Genomic DNA, 12,033 nt, shown 5'->3' with positions numbered 1-12,033 from the left:
CCTTAGGAGCGACTTTTTGTAGCTTCGGCAATTTAGGCTCTGCATTCCCTTAGGAATGACTTTTGAGCTCAAAACTTACGCTGTGTTCTCTTATGAATGACTTTTTGTAGTTTCGACAAACTTAACTCTGCATTTCCTTAGGAACGACTTTTGAGCTTCGTAAATCTGTGAAGAAGATATATTTCACTCCGACAGAAGCAAAATCGTTACAAGAAATTAAAACTAAATTTACATTGCTTGTTCCTTATTAAAAAAGCAAAATGGCATAGAACATAAAAATATTTCAGATGCAGGATATTGCTCAGTATATGTGCTTCGATTCTGGTACAGTACTATTGACTGTACGAGCTTCGGATTTCTCCCTGAATTCACATTATTGTTGGGAGTGCTGGCGCCCTTCTGGCTGCTGGCTTCGGGAATAAGTAGGTTGCAGTAGAGGTGGCGGTGGGAGCTGGGGCCAAGAAGCCTGTGAATGGCTTGCCGAAGCAACAGAGGCTGCAGGTTGGTTGCCCACATATTCTGGTATGTAGGGAGAGTGGCACGAAACAGTGTGTAGGACTTGCTTCGGCTGATTCTGCCGAGCTTCTGCTTCGGTAATCTCTTTTTGCTTCAGAATGGTGATCTGGCAGGTTCTTGTAGTGTGGCCTTTGTCCTCACCACAGAATAAACAATAAATTTTTCTGGGTTGATCCCCATATCTTCCTCTGAAGCCCCTGCCGCCTCTGCCCCTTGGAGCTGGTGGCCTGAAGGAACTTTGCTGCTGTCCCGAAGACTGTGAGGTGTGTTGTGGCCTCTGAAGCTGGCTTCCTTTGTCATCAGTCTGACTGGAGCTGTGGATTGATCTAACATGCCTAGGGTGGATTCTTCTTCCGAAGCCCCTAGTCATTTCAGAAAATCTGTAAGCTTCCTCCCTTCTTTGTCGGAAGTCATTATCAGCCCGGATGTACTCATCCATCTTCTGAAGTAGCTTCTCCAGAGTTTGAGGGGGTTTCCTAGCGAAGTATTGGGTCGTAGGTCCTGGCCGAAGACCCTTGATCATGGCCTCAATGACGATCTCATTGGGCACTGTGGGCGCTTGTGCTCTCAATCGCAAGAACCTTCGGACATACGCCTGAAGGTATTCCTCATGGTCTTGTGTGCACTGGAACAAGGCCTGAGCTATGACTGGCTTCGTCTGAAAGCCTTGAAAACTGGTAACCAGCATGTCCTTGAGCTTCTGCCATGACGTGAGTGTTCCTGGCCGAAGAGAGGAGTACCATGTCTGGGCCACGTTTCGAACTGCCATGACGAAGGACTTGGCCATGACAGCTGCGTTGCCTCCGTATGAGGATATTGTTGCCTCATAGCTCATTAAGAACTGTTTTGGGTCCGAGTGCCCATCGTACATGGGTAGCTGGGTGGCTTGTAGGATTGTGGCCATGGGATAGCCTGCAATTCTGCTGCCAGGGGAGAAGCATCATCAAAAGTAAAGGTATCATGATTAAAATCATCGTACCATTCATCTTCGTTGAATGGGCCCTCTTGACGAAGCTCCCTGTGTTGGGACCTTCTTCGGTCATGATCATCTTGAGTAAGATGACACACTTCCTCATTAGCTTCATCGATTTTTCTTTGAAGATCGGCCAGCTGAGCCATCTTCTCCTTTTTTTTCTTTGCACCTGTTGGTGGATGATTTCCATGTCCCTGATCTCCTGGTCCAACTCCTCCTCCTGAAGTGTTGGACTGGTGGCCTTTCTCTTTTGGCTCCTGGCCTCTCGGAGAGAGAGAGTCTCCTGGTTTGTGTCCAGTGGCTGCAGTGCAACCCCTGGCCATGTTATCTTCTTCGGTGGCATGACGAAGGTTGATGTTTTGCCGAAGATTGTGGAAGTGAGTACACCGGAGGTGGGCGCCAATGTTGGGGACTTGTTCTCAAATGCTATGAATTAAGAACAAGGCAACACAGAAAGAAGTTAATGGTTAATGCCCTTCGTCCTTCGAAGCATTATTTCCCTTAGGATATAACGATCTTCGGACGAAGATCGTGAAGGACATACCTTCATCGTCACAGTCTACATTGATGAAAGATGAAGCATATAAAATATGAGAAATAACATGAATAATCAAATAACATCATTTATATGTCCTTATTATATAATCATTGATGAATAAGAACAATATTGAATTACATTTGTACCTTCGGCTTGACAGAAGGCAAAAGTACAAGTGTGACGCACGAGCGAGTACAAATCAGAGTGAACAGTACGGGGGTACTGTTCATCTATTTATAGGCACAAGGCGCAGCCTGTGTAAAATTACATTCATGCCCTTTATGTTTACTATTGACTTAATGACAATCCAACAAGGACTAGATAGCCTTTTCCCCTTTAAGCCGGTTCTCCTTTCTGTCGTTGAGCCGAAGCTTCCTTGCGCATAGCTTCGGAACTGGTTCGACCTTCGTCCTGACCCCGCTTTTTATATTGTGTACGGCTTTATCCAATGTCCGAAGATTCCTGTACATATATTACACTTGGGAAACATTGTTAATTATGTTTTTGAGGACCTTCGGAAGACGAAGCCCCCCAACAGGGAGTAATCCTAACTAAGGATAATCTTGCCAAATGCAATTGGCATGGAAACAAATCTTGTTGCTTTTGTCATAAGCCAAAGACAATTTAAGCACTTGTTCTTTGAATGTCGATTCGCTCTTAGGGTCTGGGGTGTTATTTTTTTAGCCTTTGGGATACCTCCACCTTCTAGTGCTTCTAATATGTTTGGAAGCTGGCTAGAGGGGTTTGAGTTAAATCTCAGGAACATCATTTTGCTAGGGGCGGCAAGCACTTATTGGGCTCTTTGGCTAAGCAGAAATGATATTGTTTTTGAGAAAAATCAATTTACTCTCCTTTGCAGGTGATTTATGCAATTTCCCATTGGCTCCGTACATGGGCGGTGCTACAGAAGCCGGAGCAGCAGGATATAGTTGTGGAGGCTACGCGATTGTTGGTGCATGTGGTCAAGGACTTTTATTCGTAGGTCTATGGGTGGCGATCTAGTCATCGGATTGATTGCCACTAGATTATTTGTGGTTCTTTAATTTTAGGCTGTGTGCGTCTTGATGAGCAGAGGCTGGAAGAATTTTTTAAAAACTTGTATTAATTTGATACGATGTGTTTGAAATTAATAAAGTTTTCCTATTAAAAAAATGCATCATCTGATTCTGAACCCAGTACACACGTCGTCTGACTGGCCGAGCACAAATGGGGCGCACTCCGAAATTCTCTCTGCCGTCAGGGAACAGATCGATTCAGTTGATCGCCTGGCCAGACGGCGACGGATTCCATTCCACGCAGTCTCGCAGAGACCGGCACTACGGCGGCGATGATGCAACCACAGTCCACAGCGAGGAGAAGAACACAGAAGACATTCAGAAACGCCAATTGTTCGATGACACACTACGCCTACCTGGAGGCCACCCACACGGCCACACACTAGCCTCGCAGCCCACTAGAGATGTTCGCCACTCACTCGTCGTCGTCGTCGTCGTACCTGACCCCGACTAGCTTTTGCACAAAAGCTAGCGGCTTCCGGCGTCCGCCCGGAGATTCTTGCACCGTTGTATTGCGCGAAAGGAAATCCGGCGATCCGGTTTGGTGGGATGCGTGCGCACGCCGCGGCCTTCTGAGCGGCCAGCGTCTCGCTGTTGCACTAATGCAGATCAAATAAACAAGCTTCCGTCTCTGCGTGCAGAACGAAGCTTCCGTCATGTTAGTTCCTGGCCGCACGCTGAGATTTACCCGACTCGCGAGCGCTTAGCGACCACAAGTTAATCTGCGGTAGTTTATTGCTTGGAAGAGGTGTAATAAACAAAGGAGAGGCGTGGATTAAGTTAACTAAGTGGATGCTCCATAGAAACCTAGCTAGGCGTTGCAGATTAATAGCGATATGAAAAGGATAGCTAGCTAGCTTAACGGAGCTCAGGCTTTAAACAAATTGAGCAGTCGAGCGGAAAAGCATTTGTCTTTCGTCCGCGCTAGTGTTTTGGCTTTCGCGTTTTGCTTTCTTTTTAAGGGCACGTACAACCACAATAATTAGAGAGATTTTGTAGGGTTTTTTAGAGGGCTAAATGAAAAAAAAAATAAGAGACCCTCTCTTTGTGAGGAGATCGTCTCAACACAACTCTCTATATATGTCGTGTCTTAATTTTATATATGGTCTAGAGACTCAAGATTGTATAATACAGTCTCTTAGAGCAAGTATAATAAAATAGTTATTTATAGTTAAAATTTTATAAATTTAACTTAAATCTTGTCCAAAATGATAACTAATAGTACAGTCTAGGGAGCAATAACTAGCTAAAAGGATGATGTTCACGAACTCCAACAGAGTTTGTGAGAGAAAGAAATGAATGAAACATTAAATATCAGTTGTATTGTTATATGACTAGACTTTTAGGAAATGTACAAGTGTACAACCTAGAGCTCCTTACTTGGTTTTCCAAGTAGAAGAGACAACAAAGAAACTGCATCATACAACCATTAGCCACTAAAACATTAATGTAGTTAAGAAACAATATATATAAAAAGTCGTGAAGAGACGAGCTCTTCGCGAAGAGCCCATCTCTTGATTTTTTGTGCACTTGACCTATAGAGATCCTTTAAGAGAAATCTCAATTAATGAAATTACACATGTTCTTAGTTGGCTACATATGACATGGTAATAATATAAAGATCAATATGAGCTATATTATCAAAAGCCTTAGAGTTACACATGCACTAAATGCTCTGAATCAGCTTTTATTTTAAAAAAACCCATATAATTAAGCACACAGATCTGCAGGGCCCTTGTGTCCGCTTCTTTCGGGAAAAAAAGATCTTTTTGTTTCCGGACACTGCAGCTCACGTATGGCAGCGAAGTGGGAATGACAACTGGAGAGGATCTCCACGTGGACAGACATCACACTAAAACTCAAAAATTCTGATGGCTTTAAACGTTAGATAGAGATAAGACCTAAATCGTCGGACATTGTCTATTTCTGACGACCTAAGCCTTATCTCCAATAGCAAGTGTATGTCAATTTTAATACGTCAGATATAAGCTTATCTCTAATAGCTCGCAGGCACCGTCGACAATATGTCGGGGTAACGACCGTCATAGTCGTATAGCAGGCTCACATATATTATATCCCATCGTCACTATAAAGACCGTCAGACATAATAGTATTATCTTATCGTCCTATTAAAAATAATAATGTGATTAAGGATGTTTGGTTTCTATGGACTAATGTTTAGTTCCTATATTTTATTTTAGTATCTAAATAGTTAAATATGGAAACTAAAATTATTTAGTTTCCGTATTTAACAATTTAAGGACTAAAATAGAATAAAATAAAGGAGTTAAAGATTAGTCCCTAGAAACCAAATACTCCTTAAATCATACTTTGGCGTTTTGTTGCTTTCCTTTTAAATGCTCGTAGTCAGCTTTTATTACAAAAAACATATGAGGTCCGCGGGACTGCAGGACCTTGTGTCCGCTTCTTTCGAAAAAAAACAAGATCTTTTTGTTTCCAGACACACTGCAGCTCACGTATGGCAGCAGCGTAGTGGTACTGTGGGAGTATAGATGTCCAATAAGCACGAAGCCCGCGAGCCCGGCACGAAGCCCGTTTTTTGGGCCCGGTCCGAGCCCGACACGGCCCGGTTATATGCGGGCCCGGGCCGGCCCGGCACGAATAAGCGGGCCGGGCTCGGGCAGGAAATTAGGCACGGTGGGCTAGCCCGGCACGGCCCGTTTAGCTCTAAGCCTGTTAAGCCCGCTTTTTTTACACTAAAACATGCTTTTCGGACCGCATAGCCCGCTTTTTTCGTGCCGTTTAGGCCCGTTGCGGGTCGGGCTCGGACAAGGAATTGAGCCCGCGTGCTTAGCCGGTCCGGCCCGGTTTTTTAATCGTGCCTGGCGGGCCGGGCCCAAAACGGCCCGGGCTTCACCGGGCTCGGGCCGGGCGGCCCGTTTGGACATCTATATGTGGGAGTGACAAGTGGGCAGAGAACCACAGTCTCTCACCCTCAGGCGATCGCTGGTGTCGTCTGGTGTCAGTGTCAACAGCAGCTCACGTACGCATAACATCACTGCAGCAGGTGCATCCATCTATCTCTTGGCTCTGAACCGAGCTGGCAGCTGGAAACCAGACACGTCAAGCGGCAACGGACGGCACTGTCATCATGCAGCGCGCATGCATGGGCATGGCTAGCCCAGAGACTGAGCTCAACTCAACACGGACACGGCAGCAGAGCACCTCTCTCTCTCTCTCTCTCTCTCTCTCCACCTGCAACGGCCGAGGCCACAGGCCACGCACGCAATTGCATAGCTTTCCAGATACAAACGCTGGCCCAAAATAAACCGAAAGCATCGGCACTGCTGCTAGTGCAAGTCTACCAGGAGCACTGGGATACATTTCAGCTTCATCTCACCGATTAGGAGAACACACCATCAGTTTTCTTGCATCTTTCTTTTTTTGACACAAGTAAACCCAGCTTTTGTAGAAAGCAAACAGCTAGCGTCTGGATTCTGTAACCATCTCCTCCTACAATCGTATAGCGATTTGCCCGGCACATCCAAGCCGACGCAGACACCACAGCAGCGACAAGTTCCCTGCTGCTGCTTGTTCAGGAAGCCAAGGGAGGAGAAGAGGAGAGCAGAGCAGAGATTCGGAAATGCTATGTCGCCGTCTGGCTGTTGCTGTGCGCGCGTTCAGGCCGCCGTAGCTATCACCTGTCAGGCTATCGCGTACTACGTCCACGGTGACAGCACCATGCATGCATCGGGTATTTTTATTCAGGCAGTAGTGGCCTGCGTGACTGGGTGGGAGCGGATCGAGCAGAGGGGTAGACGAAGACTTCTCTTCACCATCCCACGGCACGGCACGTCAACACAACAAGGCACAGCACAGGCTGCCTACCTGCCTATATATACCAGCACCAGCACGCTCCTACCACGAGCGATCCAGCTTTGCTTTGTAGTTGTAGCGCTAGCAGCTTAACTGGTCTGAGCTGAGGCTAGCTAGTCGTGCAGGAAGAGGAAGGAATATAATGGCTGAGCGGGAGGTCGTCGAAGGCGGGACGACGACGGGAGGCGGGCTGTGGCGGAGGTATGCGCCGCACGTCCAGATGGTGCTGGCGCAGCTGTGCTACACGCTCATGTACTTCATCACCGAGGCCGCCTTCAACCAGGGTCTCAACCCCTACGTCTACATCACCTACCGCCATCTGCTCGTCGCCGTCCTCATCTGGCCCTTCGCATACTACCTGGAGAAGTAAGCTCATCATGACCTCGCTCACTTGAACGATCGGTGTGGTCTGCGTTTTTCTGAATAACCCCGTTCGATGATCGATCGAGTTAAGCATGATCTTGTCTGTCTCTTTTCTTGCAGGGGGCTGAGGCCTAAAATGACGCTCATGCTGTTCGTGGAGATATTCGTGCTCTCCCTTCTCGGGTAAGAACAAAAATCGCTCATGCATGCATGAGAAGATTGCATAACTGAATCTATCTCTTCCTTCTTCTTTTTCTCCCCGACGACGGCACGGTTACATAGTAACTTAGGGTTTGTTTGGTTTGTGGCTAATTACGCTACATTTTACATAAGGTTATTCGTTCGAATTGAAAAACTAATCTTAGCTAAAAAAAGTTAGATAAAGTGTGGTAAGTTAGACAGCGAACCAAATAGTGCTTGAGTCTATCTCGCTTCTGGGCTAAGAACAAGATCGTTGAGGAGAGAGAAAGAAAAGAAACGGAAAGAAAGAAACTTGCACGAAAAATGCCACCCTACGTGGGATGTGATGGGATGGGACGGGACGATAGAAAGTTAATAAAAAGAATGAAATCTAACGCATCGGGGGCGCCTGTTAATGCATGCAGGGTGAGCTTAACTCTGAACATGTACTTCACGAGCCTGAAGTACACGTCCCCAACGTTCGTCACTTCCGTGGTGAACACCATCGCCTCGATGACGTTCGTCATCGCCATCATCCTCAGGTGACAAATTAAAGGCCGGACCGGACGCGCGCGAGATGCATGTCGGTTATAGTTTCAGTCTGTTAGTTCCGCTAGCTGACGGCTGACGCCCGTCTTGTCCTGACTGGAGGATGGAGATCGTGGACGTGAAGAGCCTACGCGGGGTCGCCAAGGTCGCAGGGACCGTGGTGTCGTTCGCCGGGGTGACCACCATGACTCTGTACAAAGGAGCGGCCATCACGAGCCTCTGGAAGTCGCCTGTTCAGATCGCCGGCAGCGGCAGCGGCGGCGGAGGCGTCGCCCACGACAGCTGGGTGAAAGGGTCAGTCCTCGCAGTGGCCAGCTGCGTGTGCTGGTCCATCTGGTACATCATGCAGGTGTTTAATTAATTAATTAACCTCTCAGTCGACAGACTGTCCACGCACGAACCAAACAATCAGTCTTCCAGCTCTTAATAAGTTAAAACTGACTGATTCATGCATGCATATGACGGGCATTGGCAGGCGTCGTCTCTGAAGAGGTACCCCGCCCAGCTCTCGCTGACGGCGTGGATGTGCACGGTCGGGGGCATCCAGTCGACCGTGTTCACGCTGTTCATGCAGCACGAGCCGGAGGAATGGCGCATCGGCTTCGGCGTCAAGTTCTGGAGCATCGTCTACTCTGGCCTCGCCTGCAACGGCTTCACGGTGTTCGTGCAGCTCTGGTGCACCGAGAAGAAAGGCCCCGTCTTCGTCACCATGTTCAACCCCCTCTCCACCATCATGGTCGCCATCCTGGCCTACTTCATCTTCGGCGAAAACCTATACGTCGGGAGGTATATATAGTACTACGCACACTATACACATGAAACGCGTGTCGGCGGTGGTGTTACTCTCTTCCAGAAGTTCAGTGTGACTGATGTCATTGGTCTGAATCCTGATGGTTTTTATTGTGCAGCATCGTCGGAGGCGGGGTTGTGATTCTGGGCCTCTACATGCTGCTGTGGGGGAAGGAGAAAGACCAGGAGCGGGGCACGGGCAAAGAGCGGGAACAGCTCGAGACGGACTGCGAGAAGCAGGCGAAGAAGGTCAGCGACTGTGTCTACGAAGCGCCCAAGACGACGAAGTGACTGCCGCCGGCCATGAGCGGCAGACGGCTCAATCAAGCGCCATGCCGTGCTCCAGTTCGGTTCTATATTTGTGATGTACAGAGTCACCGATCCGGTCTCGCCTCATCAGCTATGTATATATATGCATATGCAATGCGGCAACAGACAGACGTCTGGCTCAGTCTGTGAAACCGTGAACCTGCCCTGAAGCTGGAGTTTTTTGGAACCGTAATATCACCAACACTGGGCTTCTGAAAATCGGTATCCCGAACAACGCAATTGGAATTTTAGTATTATAATCCGTTGAACTTCGGAATTTCGGTATCTGAGTAAGATTTAGCCGGCGCTCAACTTCATGTTACGGCAGTCTCCACGCTCATCTGCCCGACGCTCTCCCTCCAGGCGCTCGGTGCCCGATGCCATGCTTTCCGTCCGTAGTGTGCTCGGTGCCCGATGCCATGCTTTCCGTCCGTAGTCTGTACCACCTGCCTGCCTTTGCCTTCCACTGGTTCGCTTCTCCCTCTCCTGTGCTTGGCTGCTGCTTGCCCGTTGAGCACAGCAGGGGGGGGGGGGGGGGGGGGGGGGGGGGGGGGGGGGCGTGCCTGCACAGCCGGCGCGATGAGGGACTGGGCGCCGTCGATCATCGCCACGGCGCTGTTCGCGCTCCTGTGCCCGGGCGGCGTGCTGCAGATGCCCGGCCGGCACCGCCCCGTCGACCTCATGAACATGAAGACCAGCTTCCCGTCCACGCCGTCATCTACTTCCTGCTGCTCATGCTCTTCCTCGTCATCCTGCAGCCTCACCTCTACATCTGACGTGAGCGTGTTCCCCACCCCTTCACACAAGCTTCTAGCATGTTTCTAGCATGTCTGATTCCAATTTTTTTAAAGCAACAATTTGAAATTCATCGAGTGACTAGTGCAAATATGTGCATCTTTCAGTGTTCTGATATCTGTTCCTATCTAATCGCATATAGCGCTCCCCGTAACTAAGAAGGAAACCAGCTATCAGATTTTAGTGTTCAATGGTTTAGTCATGCTGTCCAGTGACTTTCTCCGGTAGTGTAGTGAAACAAGCTGGGCAGTTTATCTGCCAGCCTTTCACTGCACACAAAAAAAAGAGTCCAGTTGCAACTAGAGAAAGTAAGGTGCTAACAGCTGAAACTGAAAGTAAGGTGCAACAATACATCGGATTTATTGTTTGGGTTTGCCTAGGTTAATTGCAGATTCATATTTCTGGAAATTAGAGGCCAGCCACTACTTTTGACTTGACGACAGTCACAGGGCATGATGCATCAGACAGCACATAACTTCGTCCAGCAAAGTAAAAACAATGAGGAAAGCTAGATATATGCAGGTGATACGCATGCTGTATCATTTCGTCGGCACACTGGAAGTTCGAGCCGTATTTCGTATATGACTGGACTGCGTTTTGTGTCTGATGGAGTGATGGATCATGAGCGACGCTTTGCGCGCCGCCGAGCACCAGGGAGAGGCGCGTCGTCCGCCAGGCAGAGAAGCGCAGACAGGAGCCGGGCAGAGACGACAGGAGCCGGGCAGAGAAGCACCAGGGAGAGGAGCAGACGAGCGCCGCGCCGCTCCTGCACGGGCGTGGAGAGGGCTCGGGAGGGAGAGCGTCGGAGAAGACCGTCGGGGAGCCCAGTCGAGCGTCGGGGAAGACGGTGCAGACAGTCGCGGCGCAGACAGTTGGCCGTGGATCCGTTCTAGGAAACGGACTGCCATAACAACGAGTTGAGCGCCGGCTAAATCTTACTCAGATACCGAAATTCCAAAGTTCAACGGATTATAATACTAAAATTTCAATTGCGCTGTTCGGGATACCGATTTTCAGAAGCCCAATGTTGGTGATATCACGGTTACAAAAAGCTCCTGAAGCTGAGTATATATAGCAGTTGTATATGGTAATGCTGCAGTGTCTTTTTGCCATGATGAATCGGTGTCTGCTTGGTGGAATACGTCGTGCTCGCCGTGCCAATACTCGTCGGAAACTAAAATAGGCAGTCGTGGCCAACCGCAGTCGCAATGTCTGTGTGAACCAAAAACGTCAAAATTTTCTAAAAAACCCAAAATGACAAATCTTTCTTAAAAAACAAAATGGCAACCCATTCTAAAAATGAACATGTGGTTGATATATACCTAAAGCGTTCAAATACGATAAATGATTGTCGAGTAAATGATCAGTTTTATTTAAATTTGGAGGCTAATACGGCGTGTGTGCGGTGTTGAGTTACATGTCTCTTGCCTTATAGTTTGTAGATATAAAGCACAAAAGCGATGGTAGATGATAAATGTGAAGATCAAGTGAGTTTGTGTTGATGGACTAAGAATGGTGAAGGACAAGCGATGAGGATTGGACAAAGAGGCTGGAGAAGTCGGAGGATTAACAGTGGTGACTAACATATAGGGACATCAACAAGTGGTATATGGAGAGGTATACCGTGTTGAACAAGTTAATATGACGGTCGACTAAGTCAAATAGAGATGTTGAAGGACTTGTTGATCGAGCGGTCGAAGATTGCCAGTGACACACATCAAAATTGTGCACGGAGCGTATAAGGTACGCTACGAGGAATTTGGTGGATGGGCCTCAAAACCATCGGACAAACAGTTTCTTGGGTTTGGGCCATTAAACCCGCTTTGAGTTATAGCGAGAACGACGGGAGGCACGTTGTGTTATCGTGAAGCTTATGTCGATATGAAGCGAAGTCGTGAATAGGCTATAGCCATCAAATGCATAAATTTTAAGTCGGGCCATTATGCCTCTAGGTTAAGTGGTTCAACCAAAATATTAAAGATCATATTAGGAACTTGTAATAGCTTATAAATAAGATAGGAGATTGTTCCAACTAGCCTTCTCTTCCATTTTTATATTTATTTGTCATTATTTAGATTTCCCAATCTCTAGTTCCCTAATTTTCTGTTGTTCAGATCTACAATACGGGA

The 12,033-nt window shown here is 47.8% G+C and overlaps 1 protein-coding gene, 1 long non-coding RNA gene and 1 pseudogene across 2 annotated transcripts; 2 read left to right on the top strand and 1 right to left on the bottom strand.

The window, feature by feature from the left end:
• Positions 1–2,141: 2,141 nt before the first annotated feature.
• On the bottom strand, positions 2,142–3,900 carry LOC118473379 (uncharacterized). The gene is made up of 2 exons (XR_004852738.1): positions 3,523–3,900; positions 2,142–2,489 (listed from the first exon to the last, which is right to left on the bottom strand). It is a non-coding gene; the product is annotated as an uncharacterized lncRNA (long non-coding RNA).
• Positions 3,901–6,974: 3,074 nt separating this feature from the next.
• On the top strand, positions 6,975–9,324 carry LOC100274152 (WAT1-related protein). Its single transcript, NM_001148530.1, has 6 exons — positions 6,975–7,285; positions 7,403–7,465; positions 7,888–8,004; positions 8,114–8,360; positions 8,487–8,797; positions 8,920–9,324. The coding sequence occupies exons 1-6, from the start codon at positions 7,062–7,064 to the stop codon at positions 9,089–9,091; spliced, it is 1,134 nt and encodes a 377-aa protein (NP_001142002.1). The 5' UTR covers positions 6,975–7,061; the 3' UTR covers positions 9,092–9,324.
• A 346-nt stretch (positions 9,325–9,670) lies between these two features.
• On the top strand, positions 9,671–10,893 carry LOC111590266 (uncharacterized; annotated as a pseudogene).
• Positions 10,894–12,033: the final 1,140 nt, after the last annotated feature.

Source organism: Zea mays, chromosome 1 (assembly GCF_902167145.1).
Source record: "Zea mays cultivar B73 chromosome 1, Zm-B73-REFERENCE-NAM-5.0, whole genome shotgun sequence".
NCBI lineage: Eukaryota > Viridiplantae > Streptophyta > Magnoliopsida > Poales > Poaceae > Zea > Zea mays.
This window is presented reverse-complemented; position numbering and strand designations above follow the sequence as displayed.